Source organism: Aethalodelphis obliquidens, unplaced genomic scaffold (assembly GCF_003676395.1).
Source record: "Aethalodelphis obliquidens isolate GAN/ISIS:26980383/991018 unplaced genomic scaffold, ASM367639v1 scaffold88, whole genome shotgun sequence".
Lineage (NCBI taxonomy): Eukaryota > Metazoa > Chordata > Mammalia > Artiodactyla > Delphinidae > Aethalodelphis > Aethalodelphis obliquidens.
The window spans coordinates 5,796,686-5,823,785 of NW_020838032.1; the positions used below are offsets into that span (position 1 = coordinate 5,796,686).

Consider the following 27,100-nt stretch of genomic DNA (forward strand, 5'->3'; position numbering starts at 1 on the left):
AATTAGCAGATTCATGAATTTTGGTTTCCATTTATTAATTTTAGGACTGGAAATGATTTGTTTCAGATCTATACATTGGTTACAGTCAAAGGGATAAGAAATATGAGAGGTGTCATAGACTTTGCAGTCAGGCTGGCTTGGGTGTGGATACCATCTCTATGGTGTAGGCCTGGATGGATGACTAAAACCGTATGAACCCCAGGCTCCTTATCTGTCAGAATGGGGGACCTGCGGGGGTGTATGGAGGATTTACATGAGATGTTGACTCCAAAAGTGCCTGGCACACTGCATCCTAACACATGTTCATGGGGTGCTTCTACTATGTCCCAGGCTCCATGCCTCAGAATGAGTGGGACAGATGCTGCTGTTACCTCTACAGTTTTCAATTTTGAGTGGTTGGATTTAAAATTTAAACCATCGTTGCTATTAATTTCAGTTAAACTTTTTAGAGTTATTGACATTTTTTTCTTGGTTGAATACATGGTAAATTTGCATAGAACATTTGAGAAGAAAGATAAGGTCTTTGTAGGATTCAAATTGGATATCTATTAATTCAACTTAATTATATATCAAGTCTTCTATATTAAAAAGAATTTTTTTTACTATTGGCTAGTAATGTGAAAGAATTTCCTGTTTCTGGTCATTCTTTGTTTTTCTTTTTACATTTTTTTTTGGCTGCGTTGGGTCTTCATTGCTGCATGTGGGCTTTCTCTAATTGAGGTGAGCAGGGGCTACTCTTCGTTGCAGTGCGCGGGCTTCTCATTGCAGTGGCTTCTCTTGTTGCGGAGCATGGGCTCCAGGCGCGCGGGCTTCAGTAGTTGTGGCACGTGGTCTCACGTGTGGCTTGCAAGCTCTAGAGTGCAGGCTCTGTAGTTGTGGCGCACAGGCTTAGTTGTTCCGCGGCATGTGGGATCTTCCCTGACTAGGGCTCAAACCCTGTGTTCCCTGCATTGACAGGCAGATTCTTAACTACTGCGCCACCAGGGAAGTCCCTCTGTTCATTCTTTTATTTTATAATAATAACAACATTTTTTTCTGATTATAAAAATTAGACATATTTATTATCTCAGTCTCTGTTTCTTTCTCTTTTTACTAGATGTTCACACACATGCATGCGTGCACACACACACAAACACACACACATTCTTTGAGGAGACTCTTGAGAAGGGGTTAGGCCCCTCTGTTCCTTTTTTTTTTTAAGATTAAAAAAAATAATAAATTTATTTATGGCTGTGTTGGGTCTTCGTTGCTGTGCACGGGCTTTCTCTAGTTGCAGTGAGCAGGGGCTACTGTTCGTTGCAGTGCACGGGCTTCTCATTGCGGTGGCTTCTCTTGTTGCAGAACACGGGCTCTAGGCGTGCAGGCTTTCGTAGCTGTGGCACATGGGCTCAGTAGCTGTGGCTCCTGGGCTCTAGAGCAGTTGTGGCACACAGGTTTAGTTGCTCTGTGGCATGTGAGATCTTCCCGGACCAGGGTTCGAACCCATGTCCCCTGCACTGGCAGGTGGATTCTTAACCACTGTGCCACTAGGGAGGTCCCTAGGCCCCTCTGTTCTTATCTCTAGTTGTTTGATTAGACCTGAACAGCCATGACTGGAATAAAGACTTCCACAGTTATTGTTTCAAATTAGCAAATTATTATTTTTAAAATTTTAATTAGTTTCATTGCCCCCTTTCACTTTCAAGGGTTTTGGTTTGGAAAACATATTGTGTGGTTACCATAGCTTAGGAGAGGGCAGATACACTATAAGACTTGTAGCTCCTCTGTGGTTACAGGTAATCTCAAAGTTCCCTTATGACCAAGTGGGATTAAGATGTAACAGAAAGAAAGAACCAGTGAGTTTGCCAAAAGATTGCTGTGACATGGAAGGAAAAGACCCGACCAGAGAGACTCTGCATTATGTTGAGGAATGGCAACACTTACTCCCAGTGCTGTTTCCTTCACCATGGATGGACTATATTTAAATTAGCAAATTCTTAGTTTTGTTTTTAAAATTTTCCTTCTAGCCCAAAAGAGCCCTTCTAGCCACTAAAAGAAGGGGAAAAGGGAGAAAATGCAATGATCAGCAGTTTTGAGAGTTCTCTTGCTCTTATTGTGTGTCCAGGAATCCTGGCCCCCACTCTTGCTTGGACTGGTTACTGCAGCAGACATGAAGACTTGCATGGAAAGACACAAAGCCTGCCAAGCCTTGTTCAAGTCCTGTTTCCTGTTCCATTGTTCTAGAGTGAGCAGAACGTTTCATATTAAATACCAAAACTAGTTAAATTAAGCTAAAGAAGACGTCTGAAATCTCATTTCATTTTTTCCTGGATTTCTGTCACCTTGGCAGAAGTTGAACTAATATTTTCCAGCTCTAATATTTTCTTTTAGAATTTAGCTCAAATATTTTCTTGAAGTAAAAATAGTCTGACAAGGGAAATATTTCCTTGACTTAAAATACTTTCAAAGAGGGCTTCCCTGGTGGCGCAGTGGTTGAGAATCCGCCTGCCGATGCAGGGGACACGGGTTCGTGCCCCGGTCCGGGAAGATCCCACATGCCGCGGAGCGGCTGGGCCCGTGAGCCATGGCTGCTGAGCCTGCGCGTCCGGAGCCTGTGCTGCGCAACGGGAGAGGCCACAACGGTGAGAGGGCCGCGTACCGCAAAAAATAAAAAACTTTCAAAGGAAAAGGGGAACAATGGCTTAATTAGTTTTTAAATTGATTGCATAAAGAGTTTGATTTTATTTCTTATATGTTTGTTTATACATATTGGAGGGAAAGAGTGAAAAGATCTTATTTATTTTAAAAGTGTATTTTTTATATATATATATATATAAAACATATACTTTTGTAGCTAGCTTTTCTCACTTAATGTATCACAAATGCTTGACAGTCATTAAATATTCTATATCATGATTTTGACAGGTAATAATATTTTATCCTAAGGACATACCATTGTGTACTTTTTCCTATTGTTGCACATTTAAGTTGTTTGCAACCATCTCTTAATCTAAAAAGTTTAATTCCAAAATGGAATTTTAGGATTTATCTACTTATGTAGAAATCCTAAAGAAATTGCCCTTCACAACTAAATATTATAATTTACCAAATTATTAGGAAAAACGAGAAAGAAACTCATTTGTCTCAAAAGATACCAGAAACTCATCTAATATAAACTCATGTAAAATTGAATCTAGATTTAAATTTAAGGAAAAATATGTAACAGAGGTTTCTATTTTCTTAATGTGGTAAATGTGATATAATTAAAGCCAAACACCAGTGTTATATCAGTACATACCAAAAAGGCACTTTGGAAGGAAAAAAATTACAAAGTGGTACCAGTCTTTACTTAGGTTTAAAATAATACCATATATGCTGATGATGCTACCATTTTTCATGGATTATAAGACTCACTTTTTTTTTTTCACTTTATCATCTTTGGTGGTAGGATATGTTTTACAATTGATGGTACTTCATAGATGATAGCTTTTTTCTTTCTTGCTGATGTAAAAATAATGGTGTGTCTTACAATTGATGACATTTTAGATTTGATAAAATATTGTATTATGAAAAGGAAATAAAAGCAATAGGTAAATAATATCACTTTCAGTACTTGACATAATTGTATAGTAAGAAAACCAACAAAAATGTTCTTAAGGGATTCTTTTTCTTTCTTTCTTTTTCTTTTGGCTGCCTCGAGTCTTAGTTGCGGCACGCGGGATCTTTCTTTTTCATTGCGGTGCGTGGGCTCCTCGTTGCAGCACACAGGCTTCTCTCTAGTTGTGGCATGAGGGTTTTTCTCTCTCTAGTTGTGGTGCATGGGCTCCAGGGTGCGTGGGCTCTGTAGTTTGTGGCATGCGGGCTCTCGTTGAGGTGCGAGAGCTCAGTAGTTGTGGCATGCGGGCTTAGTTGCCCCGTGGCATGTGGGATCTTAGTTCCCTGACCGGGGATTGAACCCGCATCCCCTGAATTGGAAAGTGGATTCTTTGCTACTGGATCACCGGGGAAGTCCCAAGGGATATATTTTTTAAACCTCTGGAATCTCCAAACTCACAAAAGTGGAAATATCTGTAAAATCTTTTCTGTTTTTCCTGAATGAATTACATTTTTATTGAGTCACAAAATTCTTATGCATTAAATCCCATACACTGAAGTCAACAGCCTTTTCAGTTTTCATTAAGATTTTATCTTTCACACAAAGGCCATTTTTTTCTCACAAAATAATTAATTAGTTTTGCTTTTTAATCACGTCTTTGCATAGATTGTTGCTCATGATGAAGCAGAGCTGTGTGAGGTGTGTCTGCTGAGCTTTGACCAGGTTCCCTTGCCAGCCCAGCACTCATTCCTGCAAAACATACCAAGTTCACAGTAGCAAAATGACAAATTACATCTTATGAACCTTTGTGGAACTCTCAAATTCAACTACAAAATTAAATATGTGAAAGCCACAATCTGTGGTAAATAAGTTACAACACATCTCATGAAACAAAATCAAACGCATCACTAGTGAGAAGAGATTATCTTATTGTATGATGATTGAGAATATTATGCTCAGGTCTGGGTACAACACCTAAGTCAAATTAGATTATTTTTGGAGAACAACCAAGTTGCTGAAGGACCTTGGAGAAAATCTGAAGTAACTCTAGATTTAGTCTGATTCAGAGGAGACATGATAACTGCTTTCAAGTATTTGAAGGCTTATCATTACTGTTAGACTTTGTCTCTAGAGCTAGGACCAATGAGAAGCAATAAGGCAATATAAGAGGCAATATAAAGAGAGATTTATTAATGAGAACTGTCAAAGTAATATGAGAGGTCTCAGGGCTTGTGCGGGTCCCCACAGTGAATTTGTTTAAGCGGAGGTTAAATGATTATTTGCAGTATTACAGAGGAGAGTCAAACATGGGATGAGTTGAACTCTAATCTTTAAAGTTCTGTCCAGTCCTGTTGCTATGTAATTCTTGGAAAAAATGGTTAGAATAAAAAAATTGCCTTCTAGTTGGATACACTTCAGTTATCTGAATTATTACTCAGCTTATTGAGTACTTACATTGTGATCAGTGTTGCTTGGGGTATGGTTGAAAATGCAAAAATATTCTTTGTTGGGAGCAGGGAGTGCAGAAGCAACTGAAAGAAGCAGGACCCAACACTTAGGTAGGAAGGGGCCAGATTATAGAAGGCTTGGTGAGCCAGAAGGGGCTAAGAACCATTCTTTTGGATGGAATGACTGTTAAGGAATTAATTTACTGAATGTTACTCATTGTGGCAGAACCCATTTGGTGTTCATTATTAAGCTGGGTCATTTGCTTTTCTTTGTAAAAAGAAAATTTTAAAGCAAGTTACAATCCCAGAAAACAAAGTTTGATTCTGAACAAAAAGTTTTATTTGCTCCTGAAATAAAGCCCTCCTCCCAGCCCCCATCCCCACCCCCATCAAAGAGCAACCTTGAATCCTGTTGGTTATGGTGCAGGTGGCCATGCTAGGTACAATGTGCTTGTTAGATAAATACTTCTTGAGTTGGTTCTTCTGTAAATAATCTCCATACCCCAGAACTGGGAGGCCACCTAGAAAACTTTACCCTCCATCCATCATGGTGCTGATGTGATGGATGGTCTTATTAGGTGACCAACAGTGGAGGCACAAAAATCAAGTATCAAGGAATATCCAGTATCAGGTTGGCTTTCCTGGGAGGTGGTGTGTAAAGGACCTACGTCAATTGAATCTTCACACCATGTGATATACACATTCTACTGTATGTAGTAATTTTAATAGCTTATAATGATTTATATTAGTAAATTGAATGTCTCCTTTAAGATCTTATTATTTACCTTTTTTGAGAAATTACCCTCAGGTTTGGTTATAGAGAAGTGGTTAAAAAGGAAATATTTGGTAACAGAAACTAGAATAAAAGTATAAAGGCAATATCTAATTCATTGTTTTCCAAGGTGAATTTTTGAGAACTTAAGGCCAATAGAATAATAATATAGAAAGTTTCCAGGCTAGTCCATGAAAATCTATTTATCCCATGATACATATTAAGTGTCACTTAGAGCATTAATTCAGCTCTCCCTGACTACTACATGTAAAGTCTGAATAAATACATTTCAAATTTTCAAATCAGGAATATTTTTCCCTGGCAGAAGGAGTGGTAGTGGCTCTGGATTTCTTCATGTGGTAGGATTTGGATTAGAGGGGAATTGCAGATCCTTAGCAGCACTGCAATTCTCCAAGTGTTCAGAAATGGGAAGATTGTGGTGGGGTGGGTAACAGTTGTCTCCTATTACACTGTGTATGGGCTTCACATTTGTTGGGGAGTGCCTGAGCTATGTTTAAGAGCTGTGATGTTGGGACTTCCCTGGTGGTCCAGTGGTAAAGAATCCGCCTTACAGTGCAGGGCCTGGTCAGGGAACTAAGATCCCACATGCCGAGGGGCAACTAAGCCTGTGTGCCACAACTGTTGAGCTCACATGTCTCAACTAGAGCTGGCGCACCACAACTACAGAGCCCACGCGCCCTGGAGCCTGCGCGCCACAGCTGGAGAAGAGAAAACCCGCAGGCCGCAACTAGAGAGAAGTACACATGCCGCAATGAAAGATCCCGCGTGCCTCAACGAAGATCCCGCATGCCGCGACTAAGACCCAACGCAGCCAAAAATAAATAAATAAATAATAAAGAAATCTTTTAAAAAATATTAAAAAAAAAAGAGCTGTGATGTTTTCACTCATGCCTCTTTTTGGTTTCATTTTTGAGTGCTATTTTCCCTGAAGCTATATGAACTTTCTAGAAGAGGAAGAGCTGTGTATAGATTCTGAAAGAAGTGTGTGTCCATGAGGCACAATAGTATTATGAAATGAATTTTGACTTTTTTTGTGGGCGGGGGGGGGATGTATATTTTCAGTGATTGGCTATTTTAAGAGTACCTATCTAACCTCTTTAAAAAACATTTTGAGTGATAGGATAAAAACAGACACTAAAAATCACGTTTTTTGTTGTTGGGTGGGGTAATCACTTGTAAGGTCTACACTAGTCCTCCTGTATACTCTCTGGATCGACTAGTTGCCGGATTTCGAACACGAAGTCAGATGCTGCTGGGTCACTTAGAAGAGCAGGATGAAGTCCTCCACTGCCAGTTTTCTGATAACAGTGATGATGAAGAGTCAGAAGGCCAAGAGAAATCTGAAATTAGGTATGTTAATATAGACTGATTTAATAAACATAATTACATGATGCAATTAATATATACAGATGTAGGTTTTTTTCATTAAAGTATATCTTTTTCCATTTAGTAGGAGAGTTAAGTGGTTTTTGCTACATGTACTGTCAACTAATGTGTTATGAAACCAGTGTTTGAACACAAGTCATCAGTCTAACAACTGTAAAATAATTTTGCTTTAAAGCATTTATGGTGGTTGAATTTTAATTTTCAGAGAGAATGATTTTGGATTTCCTAATTCTGCTGCCACAGTGGCAACAAACATGATGAATTTTCCACTGGGTCCAACATGGTGGGGGATATCTTTTTATTCTGTGGAATATTAGTAAGTTCCATTTGTTTTGTATTAATCATTTAAAGAATAATTAATCAATTTAAAGAATAATTTGGGGGGAAACTAATTTGAGGGCATATTAGAAACCACTAACAGACAAGTTACCTTTGATCCTGATATTTTTTTTTTTTTAGACATAAAGGTTGCTCGTGGATTCAAAAGCCAGGCTCTGTTTGTTCTTTTGTTGAATTGAATGATATTCAGGATCAAACACAAAAGTCAAGATTGGAGAATGAAGGTACACAGACTTTCTCAAGTACTTTAGATCTAATATTTATGACACCTCTCTTTTTCTTCAGGCAATAATTTAAGAAGCATCTGGGAATTCTCCAAGACGGGAACTTGATTAGGAGTGCTTTCCTGGCTTTTCCTTTGTGTTCTCTGCTCTACCTCTACCTGAATTTTTGTTCGTTTTTATTCCTTAATGAAAACAGTTTTTCCACCAATCAATTCAAGCTAGAGTTATAGGCTAAATCTCTCAGAATGGGGATTTTATATTCAAACGTGAGTTGATATACATTGTACTCTTGACTTATTTAAAATGCATCTTAAGTAATTTACTAGCTCTCTACTGCTTCACTGGCACCCATGCCTACCATTAGTGATATATTTGTCATTAGAGCCAACTTAGTCTAGTGGGTACTTATAATGTTCACAACTGACGAGAATTTATGCATCAAAAAACAGCATAAAAGACATTTTATGTTGCAAAAAGTATACGCGGAGATTTTAGCTCATTTCTCTTAGCCTATGTGTGGTCACAACACCAAGCGTAAGAGTACAGAGAATATAAATAACGTGATAAGTCCTACACTGTGAAAATAGCATCTTTTTAAGAGCCTATGGGGGACTTCCCTGGTGGCGCAGTGGTTAAGAATCTGCCTGCCAATGCAGGGGACACGGGTTCGAGCCCTGGTCCGGGAAGATTCCACATGCTGCAGAGCAACTAAGCCCACGCACCACAACTACTGAGCCTGCGCCCTAGAGCCCGTGAGCCACAACTACTGAAGGCCGCACGCCTAGAGCCCGTTGTCCACAATAGAAGCCACCGCAATGAGAAGCCTGCTCACCTCAATGAAGAGTAGCCCCTGCTTGCCGCAACTAGAGAAAGCCTGTGTGCAGCAGCAAAGACCCAATGCAACCAAAGATAAATAATTAAAAATAAATTTGAGCTTATGCGTGTAATATTAAAAAATGAAATTGAGATAAATTTTTAAAATATATAAATAGTGTAGATAAGTGGTACCCAAGTAGCCATCCTTGAACTGTTTGTTACTGGTCTACAACCAGGTAAGAAACTTAATGTCAGGATGTAAATCAGTGCACCAGCTCCTTCATTGAGGAAGTCTTACTGTGAAAAAAATGTCAGCTGAGCTAAAAGAGTGAGGTAATTGATTTATGTTCTAGTACAAGACAGAAACAAACAGTGTGAGGCCACACTCTTATTAGCCTGGGGTAGAGGGAGACTACATTCTCTGATTACCGTAAAACTGTGAGTTAATAGGAAAAAAATTAAAACCTCTACCTATCTGGAGATTTTATATCTTTCTTAAATAACTCGGGTTCAAGAAAAAGTCAAATTGCAGAATATCTAAGGGTAATGAAAAACTGTATCAGAACCTACAGGATATGACTAGAGCATATGCATATGTTTTAAGGAAAGGAAAACTCATTGTGAGCTGGGAAACTAAAGTCCCAATTGCTATGTATTTTTTCCTTTTTTTTTTCTGTCTGTCCCTTCCTCTGTTACCTCTAGACTGCTTGTGTGTCTGCCTTTTTTTTTTTTTTAACTCTACTTCTGTCAAATATTTCTGAGCAGATAGTTTTTATTTCTCAGTTTTGTTTCTTTTATTTTAAAGATTTAAAGATTGAATGTCTCCAGGAGAGTCAAGGGTTGAATTTGCAAAAATTAAGGAATTCAGAGCTCATACTTACTGAAGCTAAACAAAAAATGAGGGAACTTACTATCAACATCAAGGTGAAGGAAGATCTGATTAAAGAATTAATTAAAACAGGTAATAGTATCCTGTGAACCAGCTTATATGAGAAAGAAAAGCTTCTAGGGCTTCCCTGGTGGCGCAGTGGTTGAGAGTCCGCCTGCCGATGCAGGGGACATGGGTTCGTGCCCCGGTCCGGGAAGATCCCACATGCCGCAGAGTGGCTGGGCCTGCGGGCCACGGCCGCTGAGCCTGCGCGTCTGGAGCCTGTGCTCCGCAACGGGAGAGGCCACAACAGTGAGAGGCCCGCGTACCGCAAAAAAAAAAAAAAAATCTTCTAAAGTTGCTTCTGATGTTGTAACATTTACTTTAATTTTTGATGTTCAGGACTATCCACGTCAGCTTGGAATTCGTTCTAACAAGGTGTGCTCTAGAGCCAGTATGTGGAGGTTAATTATCAAAAGAACTTTGTTATATTTGATTTCATCTATGAATTTTTCTAACCAGTGTGAATTCTGTGTTGTGCTGAAACTCTATGGCACTTAATGTTTTTTGCCACTCTTTAGAAACATTATACTAGGCATCTGGGATAAGTCTGAGATGTTTTCCGAGTTCATTTTTAGTAAATACTTATTTTAAATTATTAGTCTTTATTTTCTTGGATAGTTCATATTTAACCTTAATTATAAACTTTATATTTTAAATGTAGCTAATTTTTGTTTTTCTGAAGATATAAGGATTTGTCCTTGAGAGCTGTCCTCTTGAGTGAGCCGGGCTTTCATCTCCTCCCCTTAATCTACCAGGTTGGGCATATGTACCACATCCTCTCCTCACCCTGCAACTCCATTAGGCTTGCCTTAAAATGCACATCTCAAGCTTTTGGGGTTCCCCTCACTAATACACTCCAAGTGTAAGCCTTGACTATTCTGAAATTCAGTAAAGAATTGAAGGAATAAGACACACTAGCATTTCTTTCCCCCAATTTCAATGCAAAACAACTCTGGTCACTTTTGGGGAAACTGAAGGAAATACTATCCTCCTCTTCTTCAAGCCCAAGACTATAATCACACTCAAACTACACGAATTGTGGTTCCCAAATCCTCTGCCAGCAAGGAGAAACCTGCCTGGCCTCTCCCTCCTCTTTCCTGCAAGCTTGCTTTCTGACTGTCAGTCCTCCTTTCTCAACTTCCTCTCCTCTAGCTGCTATCCAATGCATTTTCCTTTTTCATTCCTAGTGGTGTATGGGCTATGCATCGTCCCAGCTCCAGTTATCCCAGATGTTTGATTTTGACCATTCTTCTTCCTCATAGGCAGGATCAATGCCAGTAAACCTCTCTTAGGAGTATCTAGGAAATGGTTTAGGGGTTTAAATAGCTTCTCTATCCCCATGATTTTAGGGTAGTGAGTGTAGAAATTGAGGATATTTACCACTCTGAAATAAACGATTTTCTTTCATATAGGTTATCCCACCATGGGATATCTAACTAAACAAGCACACTTTTGTAACCTGGTATACCCATCCTGGTTGCCTGAAAATAGAGGGTACCTGAACTTAAACAGAGAAGGTCCTCTTCTTGTTCGTAGAACGAAGGGCAGTTTGGAGCTTTCCTAAAGTCCCTTAGAAATGGTGATTAGCAAAAGGGTCAATGTGTACTTACTTTTCCAAGTCCTCTCACTGAAGACTTCCCCAAACAGTAGCTACTTCAGCCAAAATTAATAACAATGACAATTATACTGTATTTCATCAATTTTAATACACTTTTTTCACATTTTAATATCTCTGAAATCAGGATGCATCTTAAAAATCAGTGGCATTTTAGCATTTTGTCATGGTGTAATTGGTACTGTATATTTTTTTTCTTAGTGGTTCATAAAATATTAGCGTGTTAAACAATTTATGGGATCACAGATTCATTAAAACATTGTTGTCATATGTATTTTGAAGTTAGTTGAAAGCATAGAATTGTAGAGCCAGAAGACAACTTACAGTGCATTTAGTTCAATAACTCCCTTTATTAAAAAATTAAGAGTTTTACAGTATACCAGTATAACAACCTGTCCTGGTGATTATTCACCCCATGACCTCTAGACTCTTACTTCCCACTGCTGCTAGTTTGTCAGTCTGGTTCAGGACAGTCGACTATCCAGAATAAATCAGAACTAAATTTTTAGGGTCAGTAGCTGGGTTTAGAATGAAAAGAGATATAGAAATACCTATATTCTATTTTTCTCTATGTTCTAAATATTCATAAGAAAAGCATTTTAAAAAAATTATCTTTAACAAGTTAAAATGAAATAAAAAAGGAGAGGGGGCTAGCTCTATACTAAAGGATTCTTAAGAAACATAACAATAAGATGTACTGTGACCTTGTTTGCATTGTGATTAAAATAGACTAATTGTAAAAGACATTTTGAGACAGTTGGGGAAGTCTGAATAGGAACTGGTGGGTATTAGCATTGTTAGGTGTGATAATGACTTTTTGGTTATTTCCATATTCTGTTTAGATGCTTATTGAAGTATACATAGGTGATGACATTATATCTGGGATTGCTTTAAAGTTTTTAAGTAAATTGAAGAAAAAAAAGTATAGATGAAGTAGCTGTGGCAAAATCTTGATAACTGTTGAATCTGGGTGATGGACTTTCATTATATTATTTCTCTACTTTTGATATGTTAAAAAATTTTCATAATAGTAAAAGAAAAGAATTCGGAGACAGATTATGGGTGGTAGGAAGACAAAGTGTAGTAAGCAGTAGGCCAGTGAGTCATCCCAAATACCTTTTAACTGAAGTTTGATGCCAGCAAAGGTAAACTGCAAATTCAGAACAAAAGATGAACCAGGGAGAAGATAGAATGGCACCAGATGGGGACAGTCATTAAGGAACTAATTATTAAAAGGACAGGTGGCAAGTTGTGTTTGATGGAGATGGGAGGGACAGCTGGATTTTTAATGCTATGCCTTAAATAGTTACTGCCCAGCTTTTTAAGAGTAGGGAAATTTTATGTTTTTGGTGTTTTACTTAGTTTTTAAACATAATTTATAATTGTTATTACTATTATTATTATTATGAAGGTAATGATGTCAAGTCCGTAAGCAAACAGTATTCTCTGAAAGTAACAAAACTTGAACAGGAAGCAGAACAGGCAAAAGTGGAATTAACTGAAACGCAAAAGCAGCTAGAGGAACTGGAAAACAAAGATCTTTCTGATGTTGCTTTGAAGGTAAAATTACAGAAGGAATTTCGTAAAAAGATGGATGCTGCGAAGCTAAGAGTCCAGGTAATTTAAAAAATATAATTGAGAAAACTTATTTAAGGCTTCCTGATTTTGAGGATTCTTGTACCTAGTTAGGAAAGAAGTAGGATTCAGTTTTTACTAGCGGGAGGAACTGGATGGCAAGTTTTCTTTTCCAGTATGTTGGTGGGTTTACATAATTTTAGTCTGGGTAGTATATTTCTTCATTCAGGAAGTGTATTATTTTAATCTTTTTATCAAAAACCACATGGTGAGAAATAAAGATAACCACAGAAAATAGTATCCTTTTCTGAAGGATAAAAGATTAACTAATGATTAAATAATACATATATAACATCTGGTATGTATATAGCACTTTCTTGACACTCAACAAATAAAACTGTTTCAGACAGTTTTCTGAAATGATAACTGATTGGTTTAAGAAAGGTTAATAACTTTGAGTACCACATCTTATTCTTAATTTCCTAATGCTGTACTTTGCTATATCCTCAAATATAGCTACAGTTTAAAAATTCTGTTCTTTGAGAAATATTCCATTATAGAGAGATTTTGTGTATGAAGCCGTTCCCAGATGCTTTTGGTATAGTCAGAGTGCTTTGTTAGTTTGCTTATAATGAATTTACTAAAGTGCCTTTTCCAGTTCTTTTGATTCATAATCTTTTTTTTTTAATATTTTATTTATTTTTTCGCTGTGTTGGGTCTTAGTTGCGGCACGTGGGATCTTTCGTTGTGGCATGTGGGCTCTTCACCGTGGTGTGCAGGCTTCTCTCTAGCGCATGGGCTCATTAGTTGCGGTGTGCAGGCGCTCTAGTAGCGTGTGGGCAGGCTCAGTAGTTGTGGTGTGAGGGCTCCAGAGTGCATGGGTTCTGTAGTTGTGGCATGTAGGGTTAGTTGCCCTATGGCATGTGGGTTCTTAGTTTCCTGACCAGGGATCGAACCAGCGTCCCCTGCATTGCAATATGGATTCTCAACCACTGGACCACCAGGGAAGTCCCTGATTCATAATCTATTGCTTTCATATTGTTTCCACTGTACATAGAATGGAATTGTAGTTAACCTAGTCAGAGCATTAGTTATCTATTTTTGAAACTGTGCCACAGTTATTTTCTTTCAACAAGATAAGTGTTCATCGCACACCTCCTGTGTGCCAGGTCCTGTTCTAGATGGGGATGCAGGAGTGAAAAGAGCAAAAAAGTCCCTTCTTCTAGGGTTTTTAATGCCATCTCAAACATCTGCACATCGCCATTAAAATTTTTTTTTACTTAAGTAGCCTCTCAAGTCAACACCAAGTTAAAATAACGTGACATGACACTTTGCACTTTCCTTCAGAATACATTTTTTCCCTTAGCAATTCACCTCCGAGAGTCTTGTGATCAATTTTTTTAAATTTCTTGACCGTTAAATTAAGGCTGCGACGTCTAACAAAATACTCGTTTTAACAAAACATTAGTAGAACAAAACAATTAAGAGCTTTCCTTTATGATTATTATGAAATTTATTTATAATTTCATAGGTTTTTATCCTACCTTCAGTTCTTTTTTGTTTTTTAAAGACACATTTATTCAGCGTCATGATCAGACTATTACAGTTAGCAATCAACAGCATGAGTGCAAAAAAAAAAAACCTACATTAAATAAAATCCTTTGTTGGAATGCTTTACACTTTCCGCAGAACAGAAACTAAAATAACCTGTTATACAACTAGGCACAAATACAGCCCTTGAGTTTTTTTTGCCCATACACATGAGTATTGTCTAAAACATGTCTTCTTTGTAGCAGCTAGACCCTGCCACCGCTGTGCTTGGCCGAGTTCACAAATCTCTTGTAACCTGTAGCTTCCCTGTCACTTCCCTGGCTTCCTCTCCTGCTAAGCTTTGTTTCCTGGCAGTAATTAAAACCTTCTGCCACTGCCATAGCTACTGCTGCTGCTGGAACTACCATAGCCACCTTGGTTTCGTGGTTTGGCAAAGTATTGGCCTCCACCACCATAGGGGCCAGAACTTCTGCCTCCAAAGTTTCCTCCTTTCATGGGTCCAAAATTTGAAGATTGATTGTTGTAATTGCCAAAATCATTGTAGCTTCCGCCACCTCCAAAATGGCTTCCGTCATTACCAAATCCATTACTGCCATCCCCACTGCCACCATATCCCCCCACCCCATGGCTGCCACCAAAGGCATCTCGACCACTGACGTTCCCTCCACGACCAGAGTTGTCATTCCCACCAAAACCCCCTCCATGACCACCACCAAAGTTTCCAGAACCACTTCGACCTCTTTGGCTGGATGAAGCGCTAGCCTTCTCTTGCTTAGATAGGGCTTTCCTTACTTCACAGTTGTGGCCGTTCACTGTGTGATATTTCTGAATGACAGTCTTGTCTGCGGCATCATGGTCCTCAAAGGTTACAAAAGCAAAGCCTCTGTTTTTGCCACTGCCTCAGTCAGTCATGATTTCAATCACTTCAGTTTTCCCACACTGTTCAAAATAATCTCTTAGGTGATGTTCTTCAGTGTCTTCTTTAATGCCATCAACAAAATTTTTTTTCACGGTTAAGTGGGCGCCAGGTCTTTGAGAATCTTCTCTTGAGACGGCCCTCTTTGGTTCCCCAACTCTTCCATCCACCTCGTGTGGCCTCGCATCCATGGCCGCATCCACCTCCTCTGCAATGGCCTACGTGACAAACCCGAAGCCTCTGGAGCACCTGGTGTTTGGACCCCTCGTTACCACACAGTCTGTGAGCGCTGCCCGCTGCTCAGGTGGCTCCTCAGACTCGCATCAATTGTTTCAAGGCTCAGACGTCTGATGAGGAGCTTCTGCAGCTGTTCGGGCTCTTTGGGAGACTGACTTAGACACGACGGCAGTAGAGGGGGGAGACTTCAATGATGCTTACTTGGCGGCATCCACGGGCAGAAAGGTTATCCTACCTTCAGTTCTGATTGTAATTCTTATACTCAGTATTAATAAGTAAGAACTGATCTTGTACTGGTCATCTGTCTATTCAGATTTTCTATTTCTTCATGATTCAGTCTTGGAAGACTGTGTGTATCTAGGGATTTATCCATTTCTTCTAGGTTATCCAATTTTTTGGTGTATAATTGTTGATCATACTCTTTTTTGTCTTTTTTTTTTGGCTGTGTTGGGTCTTCATTGCTGCGCACGGGCTTTCTCTAGTTGCGGTGAGTGGGGGCTACTTTTCGTTGTGGTGCGCAGGTTTCTCATTGTGGTGGCTTCTCTTGTTGCGGAGCATGGGCTCTAGGCACGCGGGCTTCAGTAGGTGTGGTACGTGGGCTCAGTAGTTGTAGCTCGCAGGCTCTAGAGCTCAGGCTCAGTAGTTGTGGCACATGGGTTTAGTTGCTCCATGGCATGTGGGATCTTCCCAGACCAGGGCTCAAATCCATGTCCCCTGCATTGGCAGGCGGATTCTTAACCACTGCGCCACCAGGGAAGCCCCTGATCATACTCTTTTAGGATCCTTTGTATTTCTGTGGTATCAGTAATGACTTCTCTTTCATTTTTGATTTTATTCATTTGAGCCCTCTCTTTTTTTCTTTCTGAGTCTGGCTAAATTGTCGATTTTATTTACCTTTTCAGAAAACCAGCTCTTAGTATCACTGATCTTTTCTATTGTTTTTTTAGTCTCTATTTCATTTATTTCTTCTCTGACCTTTATTATTTCCTTTCTTCTACTAACTTTGGGCTTTGCTTGTTCTTCTTTTTCTAGTTCCTTTAGGTGTAATGTTAGATTGTTTATTTGAGATTTTTCTCGTTTCTTGAGGAAGGCCTGTATCACTGTACACTTCCCTCTTAAAACTGCTTTTTTTGTGTTGCATAGATTTTGGACAGTTGTGGTTCCATTTTCACTTGTCTCAAGGTATTTTTTGATTCTCCTTTGATTTCTTTGTTGACCCATTGGCTGTTTAGTAGCACATGGTTTAGTCTTCATGTGTTTGTGTTTTTTCCAGTTTTCTTGAAATAGCCAAAATTATTATTTTTCTAAGGAGGTTATTATATTAACCATATAAATCTATAGCTTAAGCCTTGTGTGTGGATTTAGCAAAGATTATTTTTATGGTTGTGATTAAAAGATTAAATGAAAGATTATTAATAGGGTTTGAATTATCATGTTCTTTTTGTTTTCCATGTTTCTTGTTGTGTATCTTTTTCTGCTGAGGGTACTGATGAGGAAAGGAAAGAACTTAATTAAATTCAAAAGAAACATCTCATAGAAGGAGGACTGAAAGAAGTGTCCCACATAGTTTTAGAGATTTCTGTGCCTTTGCCATATGCATGCACAACTGATGGGGATTGGGATGCTAAAGATGATAAGGATGGTGGTGGGGATGAGAAGTGTGATAGTTAAGTATCTACCAAGTGCTATATACATACTAGATGTTTCATATGTATTATATGTATTATTTAATCCTTTGAAGTGGGTATTTTTATTTATTTATTTATTTATTTTTTGCGGTATGCCGGCCTCTGTGCCACCAGGGAAGCCCTGAAGTGGGTATTTTTACACTCTTACAAATGAGGAAGCTAAGGTTTACAAAGGTAAAATAACTCACTCAGTCACATAATTGTGACGATAATAATGGTTTTCAGTACTCTAACATTTCATACCATTTTAACATTGAAATACTAGTGGTTTTATTGGTATAATGAAGTTATTTTAGTTTTTAAAACTTAAAAATTTTGTTTTAATTAAAAAAAATCTAAAATCTGTATTCTTGGTGTTTAGATATATATAGCATTATATGCTGCATTATATGCTCTGTTTAATGCTAACAGAGGTGCACGTTTGAGCATCGTGGAATAAGTGCAAATGACAAACCTATCTCACTTTTAAATAAGATTATCAGTACTTATACTGATATCTTCAATATCATGTGGAAAAGACACTAAAATTCTAGTATTAACATTTTTTACTCCAGTATTGCAATACTGTCAAATATAAGTGACAGGGGCTTCCCTGGTGGCACAGTGGTTGAGAGTCCGCCTGCCGATGCAGGGGACGCGGGTTCGTGCCCCGGTCCAGGAAGATCCCGCATGCCGCGGAGCGGCTGGGCCCGTGAGCCATGGCCGCTGAGCCTGCGCGTCCGGAGCCTGTGCTCCGCAACGGGAGAGGCCACGACAGTGAGAGGCCCGCATACCGCAAAAAAAAAAAAAAAAAAGTGACAAAGCCAGGGTCCAAATCCAGGCATGGGAAACTGCAGAGTCCTGTGGCCTCCAAGCTAGTAGTACTCCAAGTAGTCCATCTGCAGATTGTTCATTATTGGTCTGCAGTGAGATAAAGGTAAATGGGAGCACAGCTTCTCTCATCAACAAAGTCTTGCATGAAAACATCATCAGCTGAATCTAATAATGTGCTTCATGGTGCAGGCTGACAACAGTCTGTGAGTGGTACTGGTCCACAGACCACATTTTGAGTAGCGCTGCTCTAAGCTACAATGCCTCTGTGAATACTTAGTTTAATTAAAACAAAATGTGTTTATGTCAACAATTTATCGCCAAGATAAAGAAAATAATTAATCATAGTCTGCATAACTTACAAATGACCTCACCTTAACTTTTTTATGTCACATAAGAGGTACTTACTTAGTGTAACGCTAAAGTACAGCATACAAATCTAATATATGTTTGCTTGTTTGATCAGGATTAAATTGAAATACTCTGGTATTTTATATTAGTAAACTCTTCAAAAAATTTTAATGCTGTCTATGGATAACTTTACCTAGAGAGGAAAAGCCTTATTTAAGGTAATTAAAATAGTAATTACAATGGTTGGTCACTCTCAGGGAAAATGGTATCATTTCTGATTATCTTAACTCAGGGATTAATGATTTAGGCTGCAGCTGGATATTAAAGATGAGCACAGTGGAATACTATGCAGTCATATAGAAAGAACAAATCTATGAGAAAACACCTCTAAGATACGTTAAACAGAAAAAAAGGGGAGGTGGAGAATAGTCTACCTAGAACATAAAGTTACTTATGTGCATATAAATTATTTCTCAAGGAATATTTAAGAAATTGGTAATTTTGTTTCAGGAAACAGGACAGGTAGATTAGGCGTCTGAGAGAAGAGTCATTTTAAATATAAGTTTAGTTTTGTATTGTTTTAATTTTTATTATGTACATAAAATATTTTAAAATTAAAACAATAAAAAAAGCAACGATGTCAATTTTGTTCTGTTTGGCTGTCAGCACCAGGAAGTCTCATTATTCTTTATATCTGGTGAAAATTATGATATTTGCTTGACTGTAAAAATAGAAATGTAGAAAACAGTTGTGAAACTATCAAGAATAAATTAAAATCTAGGCAAAAATGCCTACCTGCATCATTAAATGAAAAGTTTAAGTTTAGTGGAGGGATATGAGAGGTGCAGTTTTTCATTTTGAAATATTCATATGATCCCAGGTCTTACAGAAGAAGCAACAAAATAGTAAGAAATTGGCATCACTGTCGATCCAAAATGAGAAACGTGCTAATGAACTAGAGCAGAATGTAGATCACATGAAGCATCAAAAGGTACAGCTGCAAAAAAGACTTCAAGAAGAAAATGAGAAAAGGAAGCAACTGGATGCAGAAATTAAGCGGGGTCAACAAAAAATCAAAGTAATATTGTCATACTTTCCTGCTAAGCATAATATGAAATGTTCAATGGCTCAGAGCTAATGTAACCAAGGTCTTGATTCAGTTGGCTTGTGAGGTATCTCACCTTGGCCTGTCCTTGGCTGCTGTCCTCATTCACTTTAACACTTTGTTGATCTACACAGTAAAAGCTATTTATTGAATTCTGAGTACTGTCTTGAAGGCTTTGACTTCCCAAAAGAAAGTGCTGTGATAATTTCTGTAACTAGGATCTTAACTTCAGTTGAGGCTGTCAAAAACACAAATTTATAAAGCTGACTTTCTAAAAAAATATCTAACATTTGAATAGGATTTGCCATTTTCAAAGTGCTTTGACATGCATTGTCCATGTGGCAGCAGAGAAAAAAGTACAAGGTAAAATGGTACCATTTCATTCATAGTGTGCAGAAAAGTGATCAGACCTGTATGCCCAGCCGTTCTATAGAATGGATTGGGCTGGGGAGGAACTAGTGGTGTCAGCCTGGGCTCTGGAGCCAGGCTTGCATGTATTCAATCCCAACTCTCTCAGTTCCTGGCTAGATAAGATCATTTACTGAGAAAATCACTTACCCTCTCTGTGTCTGTTTATTCTTATCTAAGATGGCCTTATCATACTTGCCTCAGTAGGGCTCTTTTGAAGAAGAGAATGATGATAATGATCATAATAACAACAACAAACACTTATCTAGCACTGTGTACCAGGCTCTGTTCTGTTCAAATGTTAAGCCAGACCCAAGGTTTGGAACATAATTGGAGATTTCCTAGATTTTAAACTTTGGAAAATAATATATTCTCAGACCTTCAAAAAAAAAAATGACAGAATTTAGTGATGGAAGGGAACTTAAAAGAGCATTTAAGCTAAATTACTGATTCTTTTTTTTTTTTTAATCAGCTTTATTGAGATATACTTCACATATCATACAGTTCACCCATGTAAAGCGTACAGTGAGTTTTGGTATATTACATTATTGATTTTTATAAAATAATATAACATGAAATTGACCATTTTAACTTTGTTTAAGCATATAGCTCAGTGCCATTAATTACATTCGGTGTTGTGCAACCATCACCACTGTCTTTTTCCAAAACTTTTTCATCACCCTTAATAGACACTTGGTAACCATTAGCAATAATTCCCTTTCCCCTCTTCCCCCCAAGCCCCTGGTAACCCTAATCTACTTCTCTCTTTATGAATTTGCCTATTCTAGATATTTCATAAAAGTGAAATCATACAATATTTGTCCTGTATCTGGATTTTTTCATTTAGCATCATGTTTTCAAGGTTCAGCCATGTTGTAGTATGTATCAGAACTTCATTCCTTCTTATGGCTGGGTAATATTCCATTGCATACACAACATTTTGTTTCTGCATTTATCTGATAGGCACTTGGGTTGTTTCCACGTTTTGGCTATTGAATAATGCTGTGATAAACATTGGCATAGAAGTAACTGTTCAAGTGCCTGCTTTCAATTTGGAATTGAAATACCTAGGTGTGGAATTGCTGGGTCATATGCTAATTCTATGCTTAGCTTTTTGAGGAACCACCAACTGTTTCTGATAGTGGCAGCACCATTTTACATTCCCACCAGCAATGTATGAGGGGTCTGATTTCTCTGCATGTTCATCAACACTTGTCATTTTCTTTTTCTTTTTTATTATAGTCATCCAAGTACATGTGAAGTGGAATCTCGTTGTGGTTTTGATTTTCATTTCCATAATGACTAATGGTATTGAACACCTTTTCATGTGCTTATTGCCCGTTTGTATATCTTCTTTGGAGAAATGTCTTTTCAAGTTCTTTGTCTACTTTTTAATTGGGTTGTCTCTTTGTTGTTGAGTTGTGGGAATTCATTATGTATTCTGGACATTAAACTTTATCAGATACATGACTTAGATTCTGTAGATTATCTTTACATTTTCTTTTTTTTTTAAAATTTTATTTATTTTTGGCTGTGTTAGATCTTCATTTCTGTGTGAGGGCTTTCTCTAGTTGTGGTGAGCGGGGGCCACTCTTCATCGTGGTGCACGGACCTCTCATTCTCATGGCCTTTCCTGTTGCGGAGCACAAGCTCCAGACGCACAGGCTCAGTAGTTGTGGCTCACGGGCCCAGTTGCTCCGTGGCATGTGGGATCTTCCCAGACCAGGGCTCGAACCCGTGTCCCCTGCATTGGCAGGCAGATTCTCAACCAGAGAAGCCCTTTACATTTTCTTGATAATATTCTTTGATGCACCAAAGTTTTACATTTTTTATGAAGTTCCAGTTTATCTATTTTTCCTTTTGTTGCTTGTGCTTTTAGTATCATATCTAAGAATCCGTTGCCAAATCTAAGGTCATAAGGATTTACCCCTATGCTTTCTTCTGGAATCTTATGGTTTTACCTCTTATATTTAGGTTCCTGGTCCATTTTGAGTTAATTTTTGTATATGGTGTGAGGTAGGGGTCCATCTTCATTCTTTTGCATGTGGAAATCCAGTTGTTCCAGCACCATCTATTGAAAAGACTATTCTTTCCCTGTTTAATGGACTTGGTACCCTTGTCAAAAATCAATTGGCTGTAGATTTATGGATTTATTTCTAAACTTTCAGTTCTATTCCATTTGTCTATATGTCTATCCTTGTGCAAGTACACACTGTTTTGATTACAGTAGCTTTGCAGTAGATTTTGGGAAGTAAGTCCTCCAACTTTGTACTTTTTCAGGATTGTTTTGGCTATTTGAGGACTCTTGAAATTCCACATGAATTTAAGGGTCAGCTTTTCCATTTCTGCAAAAAAGGCCATTGGAATTTTTTTTTTAATGCTTTAATTGTGTTTAATGCATGGTTCTTTTTTTTTTTACAGCAGCACTCAACAAATTTTTATTTTCAAATTATTCCTTTTATGACGATCTGTTCTTGGGTTTTTCTCTGTAGATCCACTTTTTAAAAATTTATTTATTTTCTTTATTTTTTTGGCTGCATCTGGTCTTAGTTGAGGCATGCAGGATCTTTCGTTGTGGTGCAGGCTCTTTATTGTGGCACAATGGCTTCTCTCTAGTTGTGGTATGTGGGCTTCTCTCTAGTTGTGGCATGCAGGTTTTCTCTCTAGTTGTGGTGCGTGGGCTCCAGGGTGCGTGGACTCTGTAGTATGCAGCACACAGGCTCTCTCACTGAGGCGCGCAAGCTCAGTAGTTGTGGCGCGTGGGCTTAGTTGCCCTGCGGCATGTGGGATCTTAGTTCCCTGACCAGGGATTGAATGCAAGTCCCCTGCATTGGAAAGCGGATTCTTTACCACTGGACCACCAGGGAAGTCCCAGCCATTGGATTTTTTTTTTTTTTTTTTTTTTGCAGTACACAGGCCTTTCACTGTTGTGGCCTCTCCCGTTGCGGAGCACAGGCTCCGGATGCGCAGGCTCAGTGGCCATGGCTCACAGGCCCAGCCGCTCCATGGCATGTGGGATCCACCCAGACTGGGGCACGAACCCGTGTCCCCTGCATTGGCAGGCGGACTCTCAACCACTGTGCCACCAGGGAAGCCTGCGGCCATTGGAATTTTGATATGGATTGTGTTGACTATGTAGATCTCTTAGTGTAGTATTGGCATCATGACAATATTAAGTTTTCCTATCCATGAGGATGGGGCATCTTTTCATTTATTTAAATCTTCTTTAATTTCTTTCAGAATGTTTTATAATTTTTAGTGTACTAGTCTTTTACCTCCTTGGTTAAATTTATTCCCAGATATTGTATTATTTTAGATGTTATTATAAATGGAATTGCTTTCTTAATTTCCTTGAGTTACTCATTCTAAATAATAATGGTAATAATCATTATTATAGCAGTAAATAATATTTATTATTTGTCTCCAGTCAGTACTGTGCTAAGCACTTATGTGCTTTATCTCATTTGTCTTTTTCTCTTCCTGTATTTTCATCTTTTCCTTTTCTCCTAGATTCTTTCTTTAAACATCTTAGACTTTTCTCATCCTAAAATTATTCTCCTTCAACTTTATACTTCTCTCTCTCACTTCTCCCCTTTATAACCAAACTTCTTGGAAAAGTTTACTACATTTGATTCTGTTTCCTTTCCTTTCATTTGTTCTCTTCTCCTCTCCAGTCTGGTTTCTGGGTCTTGGCTGTACCGTTCACTTCAAAGCTCTTGAGAAGTTCACTAGTGCTCTCTCTGTCACACCTCAGCTGCATCCACCATAGTTCACCACTCCCTCCATCTTGAAATATTTCCCCCTTTGCCTTTGTGAAATTATACTCACCTTGTTTTTTCTTCTCTGATTGCTTGTTCTTTGTCTTTGCTAGCTTATCCTACACTATCGTTTCCTACCTATGGAAATTACTCAGGGCTCTAGCCTATGCCCTCGTATCTTCCATACTCTGTCCTGGGTGACCTCTCACCTTGTGTTTTTCCATGACTGCAGTTTAACTCTGACAACTCCCAGATTTAATCCTTAATACCAGATTTGCCATTTGAGCTCTGGATTCATATATCCAACCATTGACATCTTTATTAGGTTGTCTTATAGGTGAATTCCTTTACTTACCTCGCCACTATTCCTCCTCCCTGCTCCCTTCATGGGAGAGAAAATATAGTTTTCCAGTGTACTTTACATGACATTTCAATGCATTCAGATGGGCCGAAGCTAGAAATTTAGCAGTCATCCTTGACTCTGTCCTCTTCCTCATTACGCATATCCAATGAATCACAAAGTCCTATAAATTGAGTCTTCTAAATATCTTGAATCTGTTCAATTCTCATTTCACTGACAACAGCCTAGTCTGTTCGTTCCTGTCCTTCCTCCAGTGTGAGGATCAGGCCTGCCTGTCAGTCCTGTGGTCTTTGGGTCTCAGCTTCTCATCTCTCATGAACCCTGGCTTAAAGCAACAAGACATAGCACTCTCTAAATCTATGTTTAGGGAAAAGAAAAATACTTTTGAGCAGAATGCATAGTCTGCTGAAATGCAACTCTGCCTGTAACTTAAACTTTTTACATTCTTATCTAGGGTAATTTTGTTCCTTCTCTCATTCTAGGGAAATGTGACCCATTTAAGGGGAGAATGAGTATTCCAGAGAAAGGAACAGTCTGCCCCGAAGATATATTGAAGTTTCTACTACTCAATGCAAAAGCAAAACCTGCTCAGAGTCCTAAGGGATATCTTGTCTTCTGTTTGGAGCTAACTGTCTAACATTCCATTTTTCACTTGACTAAACCATTTCCAGAGAATACTATGACTTCTGCATAGGTTCTCCATGTTCTTCTGCATGTTCTTCTGCATAGGTTCTTCAGTTCTTAACTGAAGACTATGGATGAGCTATAAAGGAAAGGTATAGAAACCCCTGAAATGTGACCTGGGATTTTTACTTCTCTAAGCACCAATTTCCTCATCTATAAAATGGGATTTATAATGGTATCTGTTTCATAGGATTATTGTGAGGATTAAATGGGATAATTAAATAGATGTAAAAAGCATAGCACAGTACCTGGTAGACAGTTATTTTACTATTATAATAGAGATTACAATATAAGGTAAAGGTAATTATGTCTAGAGCAACATGCAAAAGAGGGGATTAGACCACCTGCAGTACACTTTCAAAGCATTTGTAGAAGAATAGGAATAGTAGGCAGTCAGCTCCAGTATAAGGTGCCTTTATTTCAGCATCCTGAAGTTGCTGTGACTGTGACAGGGGCTAACTTATAACTGTGAACTAGAGCTAGGGAAGCATGAAAAATTAATGGGTAGTAAATATAACAGGGTCCAAATGCACTCATAATTCAACTCAAGTGGGCATAGAAAATTTATCTAGTCTATAGCAGACCTGTGTTCCTTATGACACCCCTCCCACCCTGCCCTGCCCAAACCATGTCACGAGAATTTCTGGAAATATCATGGGAACTAACCAAATTACCAGTCTGTCCAAACCATATTCTGATAGTTTAAACATTTCCTTCAAATAATTCTCAGTTCTCTTGAATAAGAATATTCAGTCTCTTGGCCTCTTCCTCCCCATGATTCTCAAAGATAGAGTCTGGTATATGTGGTGTTCTGGTGTGTGGCTTTATTGCATCACATGGTGTTGAAGGGGAAGGGACTTTCTGAGTTTCATTTGGTCCTTGGATGTGACTGGCTGGAATCTGCTCTCTCTTGTTCACCTTTCCCTGCTGGCACTTGATATGAAGCCAGTATAGTTCATAGATTGGTCTCACTTTCAGCTTAGAGCCTGGAGGTGCTTTGGCTTCATCTCATCTCCTAATGGCATTATAAATCCCTGTTGAGACTATTAGATCTTCCATCTAGCTTGCTAGCCCAGTGGCCTGTCCTCACCTTCAGTTTTGGGGTCAATTCCCCACAATAACTGACCCCTATTTGTTCTCAACTCAGGATCCTCATCATCTGAGGCCAAGAAGTCCAATTAGTCTCTGTTTCCTGATCGTACTTCTCTGTTCTTTCAGCAAGACTGGGCAGATCCATGTGTGTGTGAGGCCTCTGCGCTGCAGTCCTCATTTTCTCCATCTGCTCTCAGTGATACCTTTATTTATCATCCCCTTTCTGGGCCAAAACTCAGAGAGAAGAAAATTGGGACACACATCTTTTTTACTGTCTCTTTTCTCCTTTCTGCCATTTCCAGGGCTGGAAAATGGTAGACTTCCCTTTTACTTCCTTTTTATCAGTACTTCTGAAATTACCTATGGAAAAGATACAAGTTTCATTTTATTATTAATTTGTCACAGCCCAATACCTTTGTAAAACAAGAACTAGTAGAAAAATGAAATAAAAACTAAAATATACAAGTCTATCTTTTAATTATTAGATTCAACAGACATAAAATTATTCTGTTAAATTTTTGTAAAAGGTTCTAAACACTTACTTTTAATTTCTGTACTTATCCATCGTGGACCAGTAAGGAATAGCAGTGTGGACCAGTTCACTTTGAGTTCATGGCCTCCTTCCTGATTCCTGCTAAGCTTTGGTGGTGGATGGCAGCATCGTCTCTAAACCCCAGTAGAACACAAGGGCCCTCTTGACATGACTCTTAAGATGTGAATGGAAACTAAAGGAATTTGGAAAATACTCTTCAGAGGACCATGATCAATCATGAAAGACTATTTTCATGCTGCAGAATCTGATTTTTGAATGCTGGAAACTGAATATAACTTTTCTTTTTACATTTCTCCTGTGATAAATTCTAATATCCCCATTGCAGATGGGTGCCTTGGGTGGACTAACTGAAGGTAATGAACTCAGAAAGGCAGAAGAGAAGAGCAAATTTATAATTTTCATACTCTTATCCCTGTTATGCAAATTTGTAACACTGGCAAAGAATGAAAAAAAATACCTAGTTTTTCTAGTAAATCCTGATTTTTACTGTGAGATTTTATTGCTTGAATGAGGGGCTAACATTATTTTCTTCTTAAATGGTCCCAACCTTCATCTACTCGTTTTCTTTCTTTTTGCAACTAAGAAAGTAAATGTTAAAATGATTATCTGCATAAATATTTAATGATGACCATGTAGTAAAAGCAATAAGGTGTTTTCAATTCCTGTTATCTATAGGAACTACAGTTAAAAACAGAACAGGGAGAAGGTCTAAAACTGAAAGCTGAGGACCTTGATGCATTTAAGATGAAAAGGAGAAAAGGTTCGTTTGGAAGTATAGACCAACTCCAGGTTTGTCGATTCTATTTAGTGTTTCCTGGTTTCACTTCAATTTGATGATTGTCTAAGTAGGGGTAAAAAGTGGGGGACTCTGAATAAAATCTTCAA

General features: G+C 38.4%; 1 protein-coding gene and 1 pseudogene across 14 annotated transcripts in view; one reads left to right on the forward strand and one right to left on the reverse strand.

The window, feature by feature from the left end:
- KIF27 (kinesin family member 27) overlaps positions 1 to 27,100 on the forward strand; it is an 88,129-nt gene that overhangs the window by 26,821 nt on the left and 34,208 nt on the right. For 8 of the 14 annotated variants that reach the window (XM_027094283.1, XM_027094284.1, XM_027094277.1 and 5 more), the window contains 6 exons: positions 6,996 to 7,165; positions 7,661 to 7,764; positions 9,386 to 9,541; positions 12,538 to 12,743; positions 19,135 to 19,332; positions 26,891 to 27,004. In XM_027094283.1, the coding sequence (XP_026950084.1) occupies positions 6,996 to 7,165; positions 7,661 to 7,764; positions 9,386 to 9,541; positions 12,538 to 12,743; positions 19,135 to 19,332; positions 26,891 to 27,004 (948 nt within the window). The remainder of the gene's footprint in view (positions 1 to 6,995; positions 7,166 to 7,660; positions 7,765 to 9,385; positions 9,542 to 12,537; positions 12,744 to 19,134; positions 19,333 to 26,890; positions 27,005 to 27,100) is intronic. The other 6 variants (XM_027094281.1, XM_027094282.1, XM_027094279.1 and 3 more) reach the window with 4 other exon arrangements.
- Positions 13,631 to 15,592, reverse strand: LOC113613461 (heterogeneous nuclear ribonucleoprotein A1-like; annotated as a pseudogene).